This window comes from Elephas maximus, chromosome 8 (assembly GCF_024166365.1).
Source record: "Elephas maximus indicus isolate mEleMax1 chromosome 8, mEleMax1 primary haplotype, whole genome shotgun sequence".
NCBI classification, from domain to species: domain Eukaryota; kingdom Metazoa; phylum Chordata; class Mammalia; order Proboscidea; family Elephantidae; genus Elephas; species Elephas maximus.
In genome coordinates, this window is record NC_064826.1 from 27,569,540 (window position 1) to 27,586,667 (window position 17,128).

At 42.3% G+C, this 17,128-nt stretch overlaps 1 protein-coding gene across 4 annotated transcripts in view; it reads left to right on the plus strand.

Annotated features, from left to right (window-relative positions):
• The first annotated feature begins 742 nt into the window (after positions 1-742).
• The window catches only part of AASS (aminoadipate-semialdehyde synthase), a 70,796-nt gene continuing 54,410 nt past the window's right edge, over positions 743-17,128 (plus strand). For 3 of the 4 annotated variants that reach the window (XR_007518438.1, XM_049893867.1, XM_049893870.1), the window contains exons 1-2: positions 743-896; positions 10,263-15,153. Coding sequence is in view for 3 of the 4 variants with exons in the window: in XM_049893867.1 (XP_049749824.1) it covers positions 14,914-15,153 (240 nt within the window). In the remaining variant the exon portion in view is untranslated. The remainder of the gene's footprint in view (positions 897-10,262; positions 15,154-17,128) is intronic. The other variant, XM_049893868.1, reaches the window with a different exon arrangement.

Here is a 17,128-nt window from a genome sequence, read left to right on the forward strand (position 1 = left end):
AACCTATGGGGCAGTTCTACCCTTTAACATTTGGGGTAGCCACATATAGCAACCAACTCTATGGCCAAAGGTAACAACAACATGGGCTGTGTTGTGTTCGCGTATATTTTTCTTTTATGCCTCGGTTTAATCAGAAAGGTTAGGAGGGAGGATGGAGCGTGGATGAGTGTGCGCATGTGCAAAAATGTTTCATTTTGTGTTATGGTCTTGGGGCTAGTCTTTACGATTGTATTTCCCGCTGTCCCTCTAGGACTACATCGTCAGGACTCTCCAAGAACATTGGACTTTGTCATGTACGTAAGGACTCTTACTGGTATTGGATGTGGACACACTAGACTTCATTCCTCCCTGTCCCAGTTGGCCGGCCTCGAAAGCTGTCCTGAGAACTGTCATCTGGCTTATTTCACAGGCTGTGAAAACACTTTAGAAAGTGTACAACGCTAAATGAAAGTGAGATACATGGGCTTGCAGCTTTCTTTCAGGAGATACGCACAGCTAGTTAGCGGTGATGCCCAGATGTTTTTTAGTCCTTCTGCGCCCTGCCTCCCCTCTTCCCGGGACAGGTACAAACTCGGTCAATAACTGTGCTGGGAGAAGGTGATGCCCCCCGGAGTCCAGCAGGTCACAGATCCGAGAGGGAGAAGCCTTTCGGGGCGGAGCAGGGGCAGGGCCTGACCCAGCACCCGCAGCGCCGCCGATTGGCGGAGGAGAAGGTTGTTCCCCGAGGGCGGCCGCCGACTGGCTGCGGGAGGAAGGGCATGACGTCTTTAGGAGTTGAGTAAACGCTCCCTGCCGCCGGGCCCCATCCCAATATCTGGGGGAACTCGGAGCCGGCCGGGCGCCCACCCTGAGCTCGGCGGCGGCGCGCGTCCGCTCTGCGCCCTGGGGAGGACGAGGTGAGGAGGCGCGGGACAGGCCGGGCCACGGGGCGCTGGGCTCACCGCGGAATGCGCTTGGAGATCGCCGGCCGGGAGCGGGGGGCGCAGCGCGGCGCGGGCTCGGCCTCGGCTCCCAGCCTCGCGGCGGCCCAGGCTTCCCTTACCCTGAAGGGGGCCGGGGCCGGACCAGGCCGGGCAAGCGAGCGGGGAGGTGGAGGCAGTGGGGGCTGCCCGACCAGGACTCCCTTCCGGGCGCGTTCCTGCCAAGGAGGGAGGGTGGTCGGCGCGGCTCCAGAATTTCTGAACTGGAAGGGGACCGGATGGCAATTCGGATTCCTTTAAATTTTGGCGGGGCTCAGGGTGATTGCTGGCGAGTAAAGGGCTGGTGTTGAAGCAGAGGAACACTTTATTTTGGACTGTACGACCATTTGGGTTGTTAGAGACTAAGGGGGTTAAACCCTACCCAGACTAAAACCCCTCCCCCACGTCCCCAAACTATCCCTGGGCGACGTTACCAGTTTACCTGTTGTTAAAGTGACCTTTCAGCTCCTGCCTGCTTAACACAACTCAGATCAGAAACGTCTCGCAGTGTCTATCTCGGGCTCTGAGATAAAGGCCCTGAAGCAAGCTGTCCAGACTCTCAGAAAGGGCGGGGAGGTTAAAAAAAACACCCCAAACTCACTGCCTTCGAGGCGGATTCCTTGCCTGCGGGAGGCCCCCAGGGGCTGCGTGGGCCTTGGGAACAGTTGCGCCCACTCTGCTTGATGGAATGGGGCTGAATGGCAATTTCCAGAAGGGGTGTGTTTTTCAGGCACTGACTTCAGGGGGAGAGAGACAGAGACAGAGTTAGTTCAGTGACCTGAACAAGGTTTAACATTTTCTGATATTGTGGGTCATCAGTTATTGGAATGTGAGGAAGGTGAATGAATGGTCCTTGAGTCAGGCAGTGGAGTTGGAATATTTTATTTTAAAAAATCTCACTGGTGGCAATTTGTGCGTGTGTTTTGTCACTTACACTCCTCCTGCTTTTGCCCGATAAAAACGAGTGAACCTAGCGCTGCGTGACCTTTTGGCATTTTAACCTGGTGAGCCTTTCTGTAAAGCGAGTAAGGGGACAAAGGTGGAAGCCGACTTTCCCGAGTGATTTTCCCATGCCTCAGAAAATCATATTTGTTATCAGTTTCAGGTATTAATGGTGGCAGTGTGATCAGAAATGTAATTTATTTTAATTTTATATGTCCTATTCCCCCCCCCCCCCATTAGTCCTATTAGTCCTTTATTTAAGCATTAACAGACCTTGTTTGGAATATGAACTTTGGTGCCTAAGCTGTCCTCATTTTCTTTTTTTAAGTTTTTTAAAAATTCCAAATATTCTTTTATTAATATTCTCATCAAAATAACATTACGAATGTAAGTTCCCTAGGCGAGCCCACAAAAAATTTTACACAATTCATGGAATCATGGAAACATTGCGCATTTGCAATGGGAAGTAACCAGAAATATTAGCAGAGTGATCCAATCTAAGATGCAGTCAACTGCAAATTGCATCACTATTTCAGAGATGTTAAAATGTGAAAAATTGTCTGAAATTTGAAGAAATACAGTATTAAAATGTTACTAATCCAAAGAAGTTGGAGAAAAGAAAATAAGAAAAATATTTCTTCATTTTGAACATCCTGGCCTAAAGGATAAAGTTGAAGAGAGGGCTCCTTGGGCTCTAATTTTCTCAGAAAAATATAAAGGAGGAATTAATACAGAGCCTTACCACAGTGTGACAGGAATGGAAGGCTGTGTTTCCTGTTAGTGCCTGGGATTTTGCTCAGCTTTGTGGAGTGGGCAGGCCTGAAGCCTTTTTCTTAGCATTTACTGAATGCCTTCTGTGTACCAGGTGCAGAGTATTGGTTCAATTAAACTGTGCAACAGCCCTGGAAGGTAGATACTAATGTGATTGCCATTTTGCAGATGAGGCACAGAGAGGTTAAGTTATAGACCAAGGTCACTTAATAAGTGGGGGAGCTGAGGTTTGAACCCAGGTTATTTGTGGGGAAAGGAGTCTATTCCTTTGAGTTTTACGTAGATCTGTTGTACATAGGGTCACTTTGAATCAGAACCGACTCCATGGCACCTGACAACAACATTCTTTTGAGTTACCTATTTCCTGTTGCAAGTTCTGGGCTCCTGGTCACTGAGGTTAGTGCAGGTAGCTTAGGTGAATATCCTCCATAGTGGTTTTTGGTATTTTGTTTCCCTGTTTAGTGTACTTTAGACAGATGTTCTAAGTCAGAATGCATATATATGGTTGAATACACATGGTTAAATATTACTGCTTCTCTTGTAATCCATAGTGCCTGTCTTAGTTATCTAGTGCTGCCATAACAGAAGTACCACCAGTAGATGGCTTTAACATTTATTTTCTCATTGTCTAGTGGGTTACAGGTCCAAATTCAGGGCATCAGCTCCAGGGGAAGGCCTTCTCTCTCTGTCGGCCCTGGAGGAAGGTCTTTGTCCTTAATCTTCCCCTGGTCGAGGAGCTTCTCGGGTGCAGGGACCCAATGTCCAAAGGACGTGCCCTGCTCCTGGTGCTGCTTTCTTGGTGGTATGAGGTCCCCAACTCTCTGCTTGCTTCCCTTTCCTTTTATCTCCTGAGAGATAAAAGGTGGTGCAGGCCACACACCAGGGAAACTCCCTTTACCTTGGATCAGGGAGGGGATCTGAGTGAGGATGGTGTTACAATCCCACCCTAATCCTCTCAACGTGAAATTACAATCACAAAATGGAGGACAACCACACAATACTGGGAATCATGGCCTAACGAAGTTGACACATATTTCTGGGGGGACACAATTCAATCCATGATATTCAACTTTTTGCCCCCCCAGTCACATCCTTGCAACATGCAAAACGTATTCGCTCCATCATAATCATAGCAAAAGTCTTAACCCCAAGTCCAAAACCCAAAAATTCCTCTTCATCTGTGAAATCCAGAATACAAGTCTGCTTCCAAGGGTACAATGGCAGAACAGGCACAAGCCAGACGTTTCCATTACAAATGGGAGAAACTGAAGGGAAGGAAGGCGTAACAGGCACCAAGCAAGTCAGCAGAACGCGTCACATTAGCTCTCAAAGCTTTGAAAATAATCCTCTGTTCTCTGAGACAATTTACACAATAACCCTGCCCTCCAGCTTCTGGGCATTGGCCACTCTCTGGATTCTGAGTGGAGGCCCCTCGGCCCTGGGCTTCAGCTCCACCTTCCAGGACCACTGGGACGGTAACTCTGTTCCCTCGCTTTAGGCCTGCAATTCTCCTAGTTCATCTGAGGGGCAAGTCCACCCTTAAAAACACCAGAGGCTATGGCTCTACCCTTTGAAACCCCTGAGGTAAAGGCCATACCTTTTGAGACTGAGGCAGCTTAGCTTCTTGTTTTCCTTGTCTCTTCAGCTTCTGTTTTCTGGTTTCTTGGCCTCTTGGTTACTTGGGCCTCACACTCGCATCTGCCCTGCTGGGGCAAGTGTTCCAAAGCTCAGTAGCTCCACCGATAAGTGCCCGGAGGCACCCCACTTCACCAGGAAGCCTCCTGCACGCAGGCACTTGGCTCTCTGGCTCTGTGGGTTGGCTCCACCTCTGTCTGGTACTGGTCTGCTGGTTCTCTGCTGCTGCCAGGTCTCTGCTGCTGCTGGCTCTCTGTTGCTGCTGCTCCTCTAACCACTCACAGTTTCAAAACCTCTTCCACATTTTAGACATCTGTTAGAACTGCACCCCACTCCTTCGGTACCAAATTCTGTCTTGGTTATCTGGTGCTGCCGTAACAGAAATACCACAAGTGGATGGCTTTAACAAAGAGAGATTTATTTTCTCACTGTCTCCAAAACCCACTGCTGTCAAGTCGATTTCGACTCACTGTCTAGTAGGTTACAAGTCCAAATTCAGGGCGTCGGCTCCAGGGGAAGGCTTTCTCTCTCTGTCAGCCCTGGATGAAGGTCTTTGTCCTCAATCTTCAAGGAGCTTCTCAGGTGCAGGGACCCCGTGTCCAAAGGATGCGCTCTGCTACTGGTGCTGCTTTCTTGGTGGTATGAGGTCCCCAACTCTCTGCTTTCTTCCCTTTTCCTTTTATCTCTTGAGAGATAAAAGGTGGTGCAGGCCACACACCAGGGAAATTCCCTTTACCTTGGATCAGGGAGGTGACCTGAGTGAGGGTGTTGTTATAATTCCACCCTAATCCTCTCAACATGAAATTACAATCACAAAATGGAGGACAACCACACAATACCAGGAATCATGGCCTAACGAAGTTGACACATATTTTTTGGGGGACACAATTCAATCCATGACAGTGCCCAAGTCATGCCTATGCTTAATTGAATCAGAATATTAAGCTGAAAGGGACTTTACTATTATATTCCAGTCTCAATGAGGAAATTTGTGTTCAAGTGAAGGAACCTACAGCTTTCTGTATGGCCCAGCTCCCTGGTCTGGCTTTTCCCATCATACCAGGCTGCATTTTATACCATCTAGTGGTCTCTGAGGTCTGAGGTCTGGGGAGAAGGCTGATCTTTTGAGGGGATGTGAGTCCCTGTCCTTACTCATGTGTCTGTTTTATTTTTTCTGCTGCAGAGGTTTTCATGATTTTTATTTAAATTTGCTCATTCATTCTTTCTTAAAATACTTTTGAGTTTCTATTATGTGGGAATATGGAGAATATGGAGCCACTGGGAATATGGAGATAAAGAAAATGCAGTTCCCACCCTCACAGAATTTACAGTTTAGCAAAGAGACAGACAAGCAATCAGGTAAGTATTTTGGGTTAGACTCCAAGTCACACCTGGCTTTCCATTCCGTTTCAGTGAAACTAAATTTTTGGGCTAGAGACCAGGAGAATCCTGGGTTTTAAATCTTTGTATGACTTTGAGTTCGTGATGGGCCTGAGAAAATATGTTCTTGTTATTGTTGTTAGGTGCTGTCGAGTCAGTTCTGACTCATAGTGACCCTATATGTACAGCAGAATGAAACATTGCCCAGGCCTGCGCCATTGTCATGATGGTTGTTATGCTTGAGCCCATTGTTGCAGCCACTGTGTCAATCTATCTTGTTGAGGGTCTTTCTCTTTTTCGCTGAGTTTCTACTTTACCAAGCATGATGTCCTTCTCCAGGGACTGATACCTCCTGAAAAGATGTCCAAAGTACCTGAGGTAAAGTCTCGCCATCCTTGCTTCTAAGCGGCATTCTGGCTCCTTAGAATTCTAAATATTCTTAGACTAGGTTAAGTAGTGATAACAGATGCCCCCCTGCTTCCCCAAAGTCTGTTCTTTTTTTTTTTTTTTTTCCCTTTCCTTTCTGGCTAAGTATTTTATGAAGATTTTAACGTGGAAGCATTAAAAGAGTGAACCAGATGCAACAAGAAGTGAAAGCGTGGAGACCAGTGTCGATACATGCCCAAACTGAGTTCTAGGGAGCCTGGGGGTTGGGAGGGATTTGGATCAGTTTGCCATCACCAGGTGCTCTGTTAATTCTGGAACTCTTTTAGAACTCTCCAGGCCTGTTGTGGTCTGGATACCAAATAGGTAGTGTGGGCCAAGACTCACAGCTGTAGAGCTGCCCGTGCTTATTTATAGATACCAGGACTTCCTGGTAACTCAGCTTTTTAAATACACTTGCATTTTTGAATGTAATGAAAGGGTAGATACAAATCATTTGTACTTCTCATTGATTAACTTATATTCTTCATTATGAACTCAACTCAAGGATACTTTAACTTATCCTTAGTCTCAATATTTAATCAGAGTATATGCCTGATTATTGCAATCAATTTGACATCGAGAAATATTCCCATGCAATTTGATGGTTTTGATATGAATCACTGAATTATGTTGTAGTGGAATTATTTTAAAGATCTAAAATATCAGGACACAAAGAGCACATTCCTGACTATGGGGCTGGAGATGGAACATTTGGCCCTCGTCTCTTCAGTGATAAAGTTGTAATCCTTTATACATCTTACCATGGAAATAATGGAAATTAGGAGGAGCCATGCCTACCCTTTTTATACTCAAAAATTTATATTGCCGGGTGCATTGTCCTGGATGGGTAGGTGGTTTGTGAGTTTCAAAGGTTTTCTGGCTGGGTTGATGCTATGAGAAGGGATGAAGAAAATGAAAGCATTGTTGTTATTTGTTGGAGAAACAACAGCTGTATGAAGACCTCAGCTGTCTTCATCCACCCTCCCACGTTTTATAGCATAAGTACTATGTGAACAGTATTAAAGAACTTAATCTGGTTACATTTAAAACTCACACCAACAAGAGCAACAGACTATATTATTATGACTCATTCATAGGAACTTGGAAAATGCTTTTTATGAAATATAGAAAATCCCTTATTCTCTGGGCCTCACTCTCCTCATTAGTAATATCAGGTCCATTCTGAACCTAATACTCGGTTATAACCAATAATTGATAATTTACCACTAGATTTTGATTGGGGCCATTTAATCAGATAAAACTACCCCATCCTGCTCCTGTTAAACCCTACAAAAATGGGCAAGGACTAGATTGCTGCTTCTTTGTCAAATATCTAACATCCGGCTATGTACACTTTAAGTGTTCATGGTATATATATAAAAATATATATATTTTTAAATTAAAGAGGGTCAAAATCAACCCTCCATAATTAATGGGCAACAGATTCTATTTTGATAAACCCATCAAGACATTTTTTGGATTTTGTTATATTTTTATTTAAATATTAGAAAATATGCTTGAAACAAGTGACTAGCTACTATTACATTAATATACATCGCTAGAAAGACCAGTCTGCTCACCATCTGAAAAGACCTCCCCAACTACATACAAGATCTTCTGGCCCGAGGGTGCCTTTTTCTCAGGTATGATCTATCATAAATATGCCTCACAAGATCTGCTTTGGTTTCTTCATATAATGTACTCAGTGACTACAGGATATCTCATGGTCACTGAAAGAAAATGGTGGGATATGTACAGAGGGCTGAGCTCTGTCTTTATTTCTTTTTCACTCTCTTTATGACCATTTTCTTCCCCATTTCTCTTGAAAAGGATAGAAAATATCAAGAATATTTAAACATGGTTTCCCCTTTATTCTCATGTGTGTATTGTCATTGTTATGTGCTGGACAATCAATAAGGAAGACCAAAGAAGAATTGATGCCTTTGAATTGTGGTGTTGGTGAAGAATACTGAATATATCATGGACTGCCAGAAGAACAACCAAATCTGTCTTGGAAGAATTAGAGCCAGAATGTTCCTTAGGAGCAAGGATGGCAAGACTTGGTCTCTTGTACTTACGACATGTTATCAGGAGGGACCAGTCCTTAGAGAAACATATCATGTTTGGGTAAAATAGATGGTCAGTGAAAAAGAGGAAGACCATCAACAAGATGGATTGACACAGTGGCTGGAACAATGGGGTCAGACATAGCATGGATTGTGAGGATGGCCCAGTACTGGGCAGTGTTTCATTCTGTTGTGTATAGGGTCTCTATGAGTTGGAACTGACTCAACAGCACCTAACAACGATATTGTAAAGATAGGTAAATAGTAAATTAAGAGAACTTCACCCCCTTGAGATGCAAAGAGTTAAGGCATTGTTCTACAATATGTTCTATTGCTTCCGAAAGGGTACATCCATGGATTATCTTTCTGTCTTAGTACATCTGTGAGCAATTCACTGTAATATCCCCATGAAGTTTAGAGACATTTCAAATTCCTGATTGATTCTAGGTAAATCAAAAATATTTACCTTAGTGCTGTTCTTAGAAATCTTTTAAATTTCATTTTTATGATATTTGAAACATTGACCCTTGATTTGTTAGAGGGAAATCTGATTAGATTTTGTCAGGGGGAGGGCCCTGTGTCCCACCTCTGCCAATGTGACATCTCTCTTCTGGGTTTTTTCTTTCTTTCTTTGCCCTCCTTATTCTCCCTAGTTTTTTCTTTTTTTCCCTCTTTCTCCTCTTGCTTTTCCATGCCCTACTTGCTTGTGCTACATGGTGACATCAACACCCAGCACTGTTAAGAAACCTCACTGGAGCCTGTGGGTGAGCCAGGAATCTCTATCTGATTTACTGAAGGCATTGTCAGAAATATACATCTGGTTTAGTTCCTGATATTCTCGGAAAAAACCACACATTTCAGGACAGCCAACCTAGGCATTTCTATGACTTACCAGATACTTGCGTTGCCCTACCTAGGAACAATTCAGAAATCCTCACTGCTGGGTGTTTCTTCTTTTCTTTTCCTTCTAAATTTTGTTTATTTTGTTGTTCTTGAGACTATATACAGCAAAACATACCCCAATTCAACTGTTTCTACATGTACAATTTAGTGACATTGATTACATTCTTTGAGTTGTGCAACCATTCTCACCCTTCTTCTCTGAGTTGCTCCTACCTCACTAAAATAATCTCCCTGCCCCCTAAGGCTCCTATCTAATCTTTAGAGTGATTGTTGTCAATTTGATCATATTGAGAGCTCTTAAAGGAGCGTGATGCTCAAGGCAGACCTTTTTTACTAGTTAAGCTAAACTACTGTTTGGTTTTAAGATAACTTTAGGGGATATTTTTGGTTTAAGGTTTAAAGATTTTCTCAGGGCATTAATTTCATCAGGGGTTCATCCACCTCCTGTGGCTCAGAAAATCTAGAGTCCATGAGAATTTGAATTTCTGCATTTCCCCATTTTTGATCAGAATTCTTCTATGAAATCTTTGATCAATTTTCATTAATGGTAGCCAGGTACCATCCAGTTCTTAGGGTCTCATGGCAAAGGAGGCAGTTGTTCATGGAGGCAATTAGCCACACATTCCATATCCTCCTTACATTGCTGACTCTCCTTCCTCTGTTGCTCCAGGTGAATAGAGACCAATTGTTTTGCCTTGGATGGTCCCATGCAAGCTTTTAAAGCCCCAGGCACCATGGGATAACTAGGAGGTAGAGCAGAAATACTAAATACATGATTAGACCAATTAACTGGGATGTCCCATAAAACCATGACCCTAAACCTCCAAACCAAGGAACCAAATCCCATGAAGTGTCTGATTGTACATAAGCAGCCTCAGCAGCTACTCTTTTTTGTCGTTGTAAATATGTCTATCATGTGACTTTTGCCAGTTCAACTTTTTACAGGTGTACAATGTATTGACAGCAATTACAATAATCAGCTGTGCAATCCTACCCTTAATCAAAGCAATTTTCCCATCACCATTAAACCCCATTTTCCCCCTCCCTTCCAGCCCTAGTAACTAACCATCAATAAACTTTGGTCTCTGTACATTTGTCTTTTCTTGTCTTTTTATATAAGTGAGGTCATACAATATTTGTCCTTTTATGATTGGCTTATTTTTATTTTTATTTTACTCAGCGTAATGTCTTGAAGCTCATCCATACTGTGGCATGTATCAAGACTTCATTTCTCCTACTGGCTGAGCAGTATTCCATTGTATGTATGTACCACGTTTTGTTTATCCATTCATCTGTTGATGGGCATTTAGGTTGTTTCCACCTTCTGGCTATCATGAATAGTGCTGTAATGAACGTTGGTGTACATGTCTCTTTTCGAGTCTGCTTTTAAGTCTTTTGGATACATACCTAGTAGTGGAATTTCTGGGTCATATGGTAGTTCTGGTAGTTCTATTTTTAGTTTTTTGAGGAACCACCACGATGTTTTCCACAATGGTAGTACCATTTTGCATTTCCACCAGCAATGGATAAGGGTTCAATTTCCCCACATCCTCACCAACATTTGTTATTTTCTGTTCTTTTTTTAATCCTAGCCATTCTAGTGGGAGTGAAATGGTATCTCATTATGGTTTTGATTTACATCTCTCTGATGGCTAATGATACTGAGCATCTTTTCATGTGTTTGGTGGCCATTTGGATGTCCTCTTTGGCAAATGTCTATTCAAGTCCTTTGCTCATTGTCTTAATTAATTTTTTACTCTAACAGAAATATCATAAGTGGATGGCTTCAACAAACATAAATTTATTCTTTCACCAAGGTTTAGGAGGCTAGAAGTCTGAACTCAGGGTGCCAGCACTAGGGGAAGGCTTTCTCTGTCTGTCAGCTCTGGGGGAAAGTCCTTGTCTCCTTTCAACATCTGTGGGCCTAGCGTTCCTTGGAGATCTCCATGTCTCTTGGCATAAATCTTCCCCTGAGTCTAGGAGGCTCTCCGTGCAGGGATCCTGGGCCCAAAGGATGTGTTCTGGTCCCAGCTCTTCTTTCTTGGTGGCACAGAGGTCCCTCTCTCTGCTTGCTTCTGTCTCCTTTTATCTCTTATAAGATAAAAGGCAATGCATACCACACCCCAGGGAAACTCCCTTTTCCTTGGATCAGGGCCATGGCGTGAGTAAAGGTGGTGACTTAAGTAAGGATGATGCATCCCACCCTAACCCTCCCTCATTAATAGAACAAACATAACCAAATCCTCTTTAACATAACCTAATCCTGTCTCGTTAACCACAGGCAGAGGTTAGGATTTACAGCACATCACAAAATGGAAGATAATTACATCAGATTACAAAATGGAGGACAGTCACACAATACTGAGAATCGTGGCTTAGTCAAGTTGACACATTTTCAGGGGACAGGATTCAGTCCATGACACCCATTTTATGATTGGGTTATTTGTCTTTTTGTTGTTAAATCATCAAAGTTTTATATATATTTTGGTTATTAGATTCTTGTCAGCTATATGGTTTTCGAAGATATTCTCCAGTTGGTAGCATGTCTGCTCATTTTTTTGGTAAAGTCTTTTTATAAACAAAAGTTTCTAATCTTTACAAGGTGCCATTTATTTATTTTGTCTTTTGCTGGTTGTGCTTTTGTTATTATGTTAGATAATCTGTTGTTGAAAGCTAGGCCTGACAGCGTTGCCACTGCTTGTTCTTCTAATCTATGGTTTTAGTTTGCACATTTAGGTCTTTAATCTATTTTTGAAATTGTTTTTGTGTATGGTGTGAGACATGGGCCCTATTACATTTTTCTACCTGTGGAAATCCAATTTTCCCAGCACCAGTTATTGAAGAGACTCTTCTTTCTCCATTGAATGAACTTAGCACTCTTGTTGAAAATGAGTTGACCATAGACGTGTAGGTTTATTTCTGGACTCTCAATTCTATTCCATTGGTCTATGTGTCTATTGTTATACCATTACCAGGTTGTTTTGATTACTGTAGCTGTATAATATGTTTTAAAATCAAGAAGTGTGAATCCTCTTACTTTGTTCTTCTCTTTCAACATTGTTTTAGCTATTGGGGCCTCTTTCCATTCCATATAAAGTTGAGGATTGGTTTTTCTGTTTCTGTAAAGAAGGTTGTTGAAATTTTGATCAGGTTGTGTTAGGTATTTGATAACCTTAGAGTCAAATGAATAGTGGATCTGGAAACTTCTGTGCTGAGAACAAGTTTCAAGATATTCAAGTTACTAAAGTGGCCAGTGGTTAAGTATTTGACTGCTAACCAAAAGGTTGGCAGTTCGAATCCACCAGCTGCTCCTTGGAAATCCTGTATAGGGTTGCTGTGGATCAGAATCGACTTGACAGCAACAGGTTTTTTTTTTTTTGATAATCAAATGTTTTTCCTAAAATATGCTTAAATTCAAGGTAGAGTTTACCTTGGCAGGGAGACAGAAATGGTTTTCAGTGGAAGACAGGAAAGGGTTTGAGAGAGGAACCCATACTGGATGGAGAACTGATCATTTACTATACTGTTAAAGTTGATGTCATTTGGATCTGATTTCTTTCTGAAGCAAGAGCTGGCAGGAGAGTAATAGCATGTGTCAGGTCTGCACGGTGTGGATCTGTATGCTTTGGTAAAGAGGAGAAAATCCCGAGTGTTAGACATTCCTAGGAATCCTGCTTCTGTTTAAAAACAACGACTCTGGTGGGACAGGCTGCAGTTCAGTTTCTTCACTTGTGAAATGGAGATAATAATGGCAGCTACTTACAGGATTGGTGCAAGGAGGAAATGAAATCATGTCTGTAAAGCGCTCAGTATAGTGCTTGGTATATAATATCTAATCAGTGGTAACTATTGTTATATTGGTGTGAAAATGAAAATGACAGAAATTCTGGTTTAAGAATTCCCTGCCTGTAAAAAGTGAAAGTAAATTCCCAAATGAAATTCCAGTTTCATTTCAGTCCCTGCCACTCTCCCCTTTCCTTTCCTAGTTCCTGTAGAAAGTCTGCCATTACAAGTACATATCCCTGTTTTACATGTGTGTATGGCTGTCCCTCCTGCCATTCCCTATCCCAAGAACACACAGAGGAGGTGGGGAGGAGGAGGAGAGATTGCCGCTGAGTCTGGGAAGGAAGCTGTGATTATAAATCAAGTGTGTGCTGAGGGAGGAATTGTCCAGGAATCAGAGAGATTAAATGATCTGAGCATGCTCCCTTGTGCTGGGGTGAAGAATTGCAACTCAGAATAGAAGATACAAGACCATGTGGTCACCTATGAGTACACGCATTTTGGTCCCTGTTGGGAAGATGAGACCATATCTGGATATATGCATGTGCTCAAAGGAATCACTGTCTTTGGACCAAGGCTTCGAACCAGTTCATTCTGGTTCAGACCCCTGCTGAGAATTTGCATTTTTAACAAGTTCCCAGGCGATGCTAATGCTGCTGGCTTGGGACCAGTTCTGAGAACCACTAGTAGAGCAGTGGGTCTCAAAATGTATTATACATAAGAATCACCTGGGGATCTTGTTAAAATGTAATTTCTGATTCAGTATATATGGGGTGGAAATGCAAATTCTCAGCAGGGTTTTGAATCGGAACAAACCGGTTTGAAGCCTTGCTTTGGACTTAGTTTTATTTACTGTGTTGGACACATCATGAGTCTTTTGTAAATACTTCTTGACTGAATGAATGAGTGGAATTATGAAATCTGAAGCAGCAGTTAGAAAACTGGTTGAGGTTTAATATAGTGTAGTAGGATGTGGCAGGGAGAGGAAACCCAGGGAGGAGGAACAGCATGTTTAGAGGAGGGCTTCGAACTGGTTCATTCCGGTTCGAACCCCTGCTGAAAATTTGCATTTCTAACAAGTTCTCTGCTGAGAATTTGTATTTCCACCCCAGATATACTGAATGAGAATCTGTCTTTTAACAAGATCCCCAGATGATTCTTATGTATAACGTCCCCAAAACTTGTTAGAAATGCAAATTCTCAGCACGGTTTTAAACTAGAATAAAATGGTTTGAAGCCTTGGTTTAGAACAACAAAGGACAGTGAGGGTGAGGCTGCATGGAGAGATGGGGGGGTCACAGGCGGGGGCAGAGTGATTTAGGGCTGTGCTCCTCAAACTTCTAACACCTGTGATGAAAGACCAGGTTTGTTTGTTTACTTGTTTTGTTTTCTTAAATTTCCACCCTTTTGAGTACTAATGCTTTTGTAAAATTCAATAACTGAATTACGAGGAAAAAGATCAGGTGATATAAAAGTTACTAAATGCTCACTTTCCATGTCTAACATGTCTCATCACCAACCGACAGATAACAGTTCACTGACCATGCTGGGTTGTAGATTGCACTCTGAGTAGAATTGGTTTAGGGAACAGTCAGAGGTGAAGCTGGAAAGAGGTCGGACCTAGATTGTGAAGAGCCTTATACAGTACTGCATTCTGATGTCATCAGAATTGGGACTAATTTGGATGGGCTGCTTTCTATTACCCTCCTGGGTTTGCACTGCAAATTAATTTGTTGAAAACTTTTATGCTGAGTAGATGTTTGATAAAAACACATTAAAAACTATGTCAGCTTAGCAATTATTGATTAGTGTAACATAAATTACTCTGTATTTCTCTATTTTGGGATTGTACATGCTGTTTTGGAAACTTGGGTTGCTGTAAGTAGCATAACTTTTCTAGGTGTTCTCCCCAAACCCCATCCTTTCTTCTCTATCTTGTATCAGCTATTATTTGAGTTGGTTGAATTTTACAGCAGATTTCTAAAGAGACCAGAACTGTCCTGAACTGACCTGTAGGCACTCCCTGCCTTTTGTTGTCTTGCTCTCTGATGCTTTCTTCACAGTCACCAGGTTTCAAGATGCTGCGAGTACAGAGGACCACACTGGGCAGGCTGGGGCTCAGCCTCTCCGGGGGCTTTCACCACAAAGCAGTGGTGGCTGTCAGGCGGGAGGACGTGAACTCCTGGGAGAGACGGGCGCCACTAGCCCCCAAACACATCAAAGGCATCACCAAGCTGGGCTATAAGGTCTTAATACAGCCTTCAAATCGGCGGGCCATTCATGATAAGGTAAATATTTCTGGTTTTTAAAATATGTAGGAATAAGAATAGGCCGAGATAAATAAAGACACTAAGAAGTACACAAGAAAAGGGGACAATTTTGGTAAATGCTATAACATATATAATTTTGCAACAACAGGATAACAACCAAAAAATACGTGTGTGATTATGTAGCTAGATATGTGTGCGTGTGTGTGTAAGGAAGGCATATGTGAGTGTACGGGCGTGCATGTATAGGTGTACTTGTAGGCATATGTATATACACATTTGTGTGTGCTGCATGTATATCCATATATATGTAATAAAGCAGCACATAGGGGCACAGTTACGGAGGCTTCCTAAACGTATCCAAACAGTATTCTTGCAGTATTGGTTTACTGGGTTAAAAGGCTTCAGACCATAGTCTCATGGAACAACTTAGTCAGTTGGTATAATGTAGTTCACAAAGGTAATGTTCTACATCCTAGTTTGGTGAGTAGCATCTGGCATCTTAAAATCTTGTGAGCGGCCATCTAAGACACAACACAATAAAATATTGTTAAAGAGAATATGTGGGAATAAAACGAACCTGTGTGTGAAAATTAAGGAGCATATCAGTGAACATAAAATGTTTGCTAGGGTTACTTTAACATCGCTTGGCATTAGGGAGACAAAAGTAATCAGAGCACCATACTGGCTTCCAGGGAGCACTTTCTGTGGTAGAGCTTAATCGTGAGTGTTTACCTCGTGAAGCCCTTTAAGGTCATCCATCACTCTGATATATTTCATTCTGTTTAATGGCTGTGTAGTAAGTACACCATTGTACTGTGATTTATTTAACCAGGCTATTTAAAAAAAAAAATTTTTTTTTTTACTCTAAATGGACAAATGGACTGTTTTCAAAGAAGCCAAGCAGAAACTACAAGTTCGTTCGTTTACTGTCTCTCCTCACCGTCTTTACCTTGCTTTAAAGTGGACTCCTAACTAGATGTATCTTTATTTTATCCAAATGCCACATTGATGCTCCTTTAACTCTGTCCTGATCATACCACCCCTTTATTTAAAAATATGAAACGACTGTCTATTGCCTCCGTACATTAGCTGTGCCATCTGGAGCAAATCTGTAAGCCTCAGGCTTCCTTTTGGTAAAATGGGGGTAATAATAGTACCTATCTCTTGGGAGTTTTATCTCTTGGGAGTTTTATGAGAATTAAATGAGATAACTCAGCCAAAGACTTTAGCAAAGCACATAGTAATTTATCAATAAATATCAATGATTATTACTATTATTGGTATTTATTGTCCAGTAAAGCTCATTTGTTGTTGTTGTTATTAGGTGCCCTTCGGTCAGTTCCAACTCATAGCAACCCAGTGTATAACAGAAGGAAACACTGCCTGGTCCTGCACCATCCTCACAATCATTGCTATGTTTGAGCTCATTGTTGCAGCCATTGTGTCGATCCGTCTTGTTGAGGATCTTCCTTTTTTTTCCCTGACCCTCTACTTTACCAAGCGTGATGTCCTTCTCTAGGCGCTGATGCCTCCTGATGATATATCCAAAGTATGTGAGATGAAGTCTTGCCATCCTGCCTTCTAAGAAGGATTCTGGCTGTACTTTTTCCATGACTGATTTGTTCTTTCTGGTAGTCCATGGTATAGTCAATATTCTTTGCCAACACTATAATTCAAAGGCATCAGTGGTCCTGAAAGCTATACTCCATCCACATCATTAAGGTCAACTTTACTTTGAGGAGGCAGCTCTTCCCCAGTTGTATTTTGAGTGCCTCCCAACCTGAGGGGCTCATCTTCTGGCACTCTATCAAACAGTGTTCTGCTGCTATTTATAAAGTTTTCACTGGCAATTTTTTTTTTTTTAAGTAGATTGCCAAGTCCTTCTTCCAGTCTGTATTAATATGGAAGCTCTGCTGAAACCTGTCCACTATGAGTGACCCTGTTGGTATTTGAAATACCAGTGGCATAGCTTTCAGCATCACAGCAACGTGCA